At 40.5% G+C, this 3,838-nt stretch overlaps 1 protein-coding gene across 1 annotated transcript; it reads left to right on the top strand.

Moving 5' to 3' along the window:
• Positions 1-339: 339 nt before the first annotated feature.
• On the top strand, positions 340-2,856 carry hand2 (heart and neural crest derivatives expressed 2). Its single transcript, XM_066718131.1, has 2 exons — positions 340-1,429; positions 2,142-2,856. Exons 1-2 carry the CDS (start codon positions 908-910, stop codon positions 2,238-2,240), a joined length of 621 nt encoding a protein of 206 aa, XP_066574228.1. The 5' UTR covers positions 340-907; the 3' UTR covers positions 2,241-2,856.
• Positions 2,857-3,838: the final 982 nt, after the last annotated feature.

Genomic DNA, 3,838 nt, shown 5'->3' with positions numbered 1-3,838 from the left:
TGAAAAATTGTATTATAAATACATTAAATAAATAAATAACGGCTAATAGATGCATAAATAAGTAAACTAATATTAAAGTAGTTTAGGACTGTAGACTAATACAGCATGCAATGGTGTAATGTGTGTTTGGGAATTTATTATTATTATTATTATTATTATTATTATTATTATTATTATTATTATTAATATTCATTGTACTGATTTAGAATTAATCAGCCAATCCTTAAAGGGGCGATTGAAAATTAGTGACGTAAACACCCTGCATTACTGCGCTCCGGCCGTCCTACCCCGAGCTCTGATTGGCTGCAGACATTTGGACGACATATATTAACCCAAGGAGTTGTAAAGATGAAGCTGTGACATGGAGATCAAACTGAGAAAGTGTTGCCGAGTTGAGCAGTGAAGCCGGGCATTGCAGAGCTGATCCAGGCAGCTGCGGATTCTGCAGTTTATTTGCTGCGTTCAATACTGCATGCAATCTTGCGAGTCGTTTCCAGCTCCCATGAATGCGCTTTCGGAGACGGAGGAAAATATTTGGAGAGACTCAATAATGCCAAAGGAAATCTTACATGCTGGAACTGGACAATGGAGACAATTCAGTGTAAGTAATTGCATTTAAGAAAACGGCATTTAAGACCACGAAAGTTGCTTTACAGTGAGAAGGGAGGTGATCTGGAAATATATGTATTGACCCGCAACGTCCACTGCTGTGCGTAATTGATTGGAGCAAGTAACATGAGGTGGCTTCATCTTTAGGTGAACATTAATATTGACTTGGCACTTTTTATTCGTATGGGGAGTTTCCTCACCTGAACGTGTGTGGAGACCTGTTAGTCTTGGGGGGGGAGGGGGGGAGGATACGTATTTTCCATTGAGAGATCATCAAAACAACCCGGTGCACCTTAGGATGAGTTTGGTGGGTGGGTTCCCCCACCACCCGGTGGTGCATCACGACGGCTACACTTTTGCTGCAGCCGCCAGCCGCTGCCATGAAGAAAATCCGTATTTCCACGGCTGGCTTATTAGCCACCCAGAAATGTCCCCCCCAGACTACAGCATGGCCCCTTCATATAGCCCAGAGTATGCCAACGGGGCCGCCGGGCTGGACCACTCGCACTACGGTACTGTCCCCGGGGCCGGGGCCGTGGGGATGGGACCCCGGCCTGTGAAGAGGAGAGGCACGGCCAACCGCAAGGAAAGGCGCCGGACTCAGAGCATCAACAGCGCCTTCGCCGAGCTGCGGGAGTGCATCCCCAACGTGCCCGCCGACACCAAGCTGTCCAAAATCAAAACCCTCAGGCTGGCCACCAGCTACATCGCCTACCTCATGGACCTGCTGGCCAAGGACGACCAGAACGGAGAGGCGGAGGCCTTTAAAGCGGAATTCAAGAAGACAGACGTGAAAGAAGAGAAGAGAAAGAAAGAGCTGGTAAGGAAACGAGCCGTCTGGTGTGGAGTCATGTGTTTGCCACTGGATAAAATAATAACACTAATACAAATCAGCTACAGAAGTGTAGGATTAAACTGCCTGCACTGTGTGTGTGTGTGTGCGCCTTTGCAGAAAAGTTAGATTTAAAGTTGTATGAGCGTACTCTGCATTTTATTGAAACGTGTTTAGAGAAAGTGAGATTTATTATGTATACATTCAGTTCATGATAAGAGCTGGACATGAAGCTCTTGTTATTATACTTTATACTGGTTATGCATTTAAATGCAACGAGCATTACTACATACAAGTATATAAGACTACTTTAAAAGTAAATATATTGATTTGAAGTGCAGGCATGTTGGCTGTTGTTGTTGTTATTATTATTATTATTATTATTATTATTATTATTATTATTCATTAATATATCCATACTGCTCTCTTATTATTATTGCTGTTGTTGTGTATGCACTTTACAGAGAAACATGCTATACTTACAAAATCCATAGAAACGCGTTTGTTCAATGTGCACCAAGTTTCAAACAACAAGTCTGCACAGCTTTGCGTTTTGCGGGTGAATGCGCAGTGAAGTCTAGGCCACATCCCGAACTACTATACACAGACACGGTAATAAAAACCGGTGGCCGTTTACGGATGCACCGTATCTGTATTTGTCTCTAATAAAACGTGTGTGCTGTTGTCGTTTCTCTACCAGAATGAAGTTTTGAAGAGCTCGGCCAGCAGCAATGACAAGAAAAGCAAAGGGCGCACGGGTTGGCCGCAGCACGTCTGGGCTTTGGAGCTCAAGCAGTGAGAGTTTCCCCCTCTGGACTTCCAAGGAGAGCCTTCTAGACTTCATATTCATATGTACACTATACACATGACGATTTTAGTTTCATTTTGGGAATATTTATGTGCAATTTGCCGCCATGAAGAGTGGATATTTGAAGAAAGCCATTCCATTTGTACGCAGAGGAACCCGATTTTGGTAAGGGATGTTGTGTGTCGTCTGATATGTGAATGTGTGTTTCCTTGTTTAAATGTAGAAAGCCAAATCATGATTTTGGGCACTAAACGTGTATGTGAAGTACAATTCCTTCTGGATATAAATATTATTGGAGTTGTACTGTTATATATATTGATATGGTTCCAGTAATGTTTCCTTTTGTCCATTAGTGTTTTGTTGTCATTTCTTGTGGTCGACCAGTATTTGATCATGTTATAAACAGCTGTTAAGTTTGTGCACTTCCGTCCAGAAACGTGGAGCTTTTTAATAATATTTGGAGATGTAAACGATGTAATTAATTCAATAAACCACTGTGTTTTTTTTTTAAACAAACATAGACCCATTGTTGTATATATGAAGACAAGAAACGTATACGTTGAATTCTGATTAATTTAAAATAATAAAACAGCTTATAATTTATAAAGTGTTGTTTTGTTTTTGTAAATGAAGAAAAGAAAAAGGAAAAATCACGTTTAACAAACCAAGCCATAATTCACAAAACCCCGTATTCCTCGACGCAAATCCAGTACTACCTTGTGTATTAATTTATCTCTTACATGAAAAACATATTATTGGTCACATTCATGTTCTGTCCGCGGTTGAATATTGCAGTTGATTTTAAAACCTTTCCAACTGTACTTATCAGGAGGTGACAGTTACATCAAATAGCACTCATGCAATATATCTGCAGGCACTCTTAAAATAGGCTCTTACACATTCCCACGCGTGGGATATCTGACCCGGGTGCTGTGGGTGCGGGTTGTGGGGGCTGGGGCTTCTGCAACATAGGTGATCATGTAACAGGTAATTTTTACCTCTCATAGGAAACAGCGAACAAGGGAGCAAAGCGTGGATTGGGGGGAGATAAAAGATTTACAACGAGTTTGTCAGAAGAATATTAACTTTGTGGTCTAATATTCTCCAGGGGTGGATCTTAAACGAATCCGAGAACTTAAAAAATTATACAAGTTGTTTTAATATGATATTTTCCTGTATAAGCAGGACAACTGCCTATAGTGGGGTTTCTTTTCTCCGGTTTGAATATCAGTTATTGCGTATTTTATTGTTGCGTTTTGTTGTTTTTGGTCTTTTTTTTTTCCTTAAATGTGTTCACATTTTTCTCTCGTTTGACGTAGTTCTATAATATAGATCCTGACATTGATTGGAACATAAACCAATGCAGTTATTATTAAACGATAAATAGGCCTACATACACAATGTGGGATTGGACTGTTATGTTCGTGTGTGCGTGTGCGTGTGTGTGTGTGTGTGTGTGTGTGTGTGTGTACGTGTGTACACTCTTAAAACTAGCGTGTTCAATTTAATACGCTCTGTGTTTCTTCAAGGACAACGCAACTTTGTTAAACATTTACCAAATTATAAAACGATGTATTTTAAACAACAAT

The sequence above is a fragment of the Amia ocellicauda genome, chromosome 12 (genome assembly GCF_036373705.1).
Source record: "Amia ocellicauda isolate fAmiCal2 chromosome 12, fAmiCal2.hap1, whole genome shotgun sequence".
In the NCBI taxonomy this organism is placed as follows: domain Eukaryota; kingdom Metazoa; phylum Chordata; class Actinopteri; order Amiiformes; family Amiidae; genus Amia; species Amia ocellicauda.
The sequence above is the reverse complement of the archived record's forward strand: the minus strand, read 5'-3'. Positions and strand labels throughout refer to the sequence as shown.

Excerpts from the sequence above, each read along its gene's own strand:
- hand2 (XM_066718131.1), top strand. The coding sequence starts at position 908 with ATGAGTTTGGTGGGTGGGTTCCCCCACCACCCGGTGGTGCATCACGAC. Across the intron at positions 1,430-2,141 it reads AGAAGAGAAAGAAAGAGCTG|AATGAAGTTTTGAAGAGCTC; the intron begins GTAAGGAAACGA and ends TTTCTCTACCAG.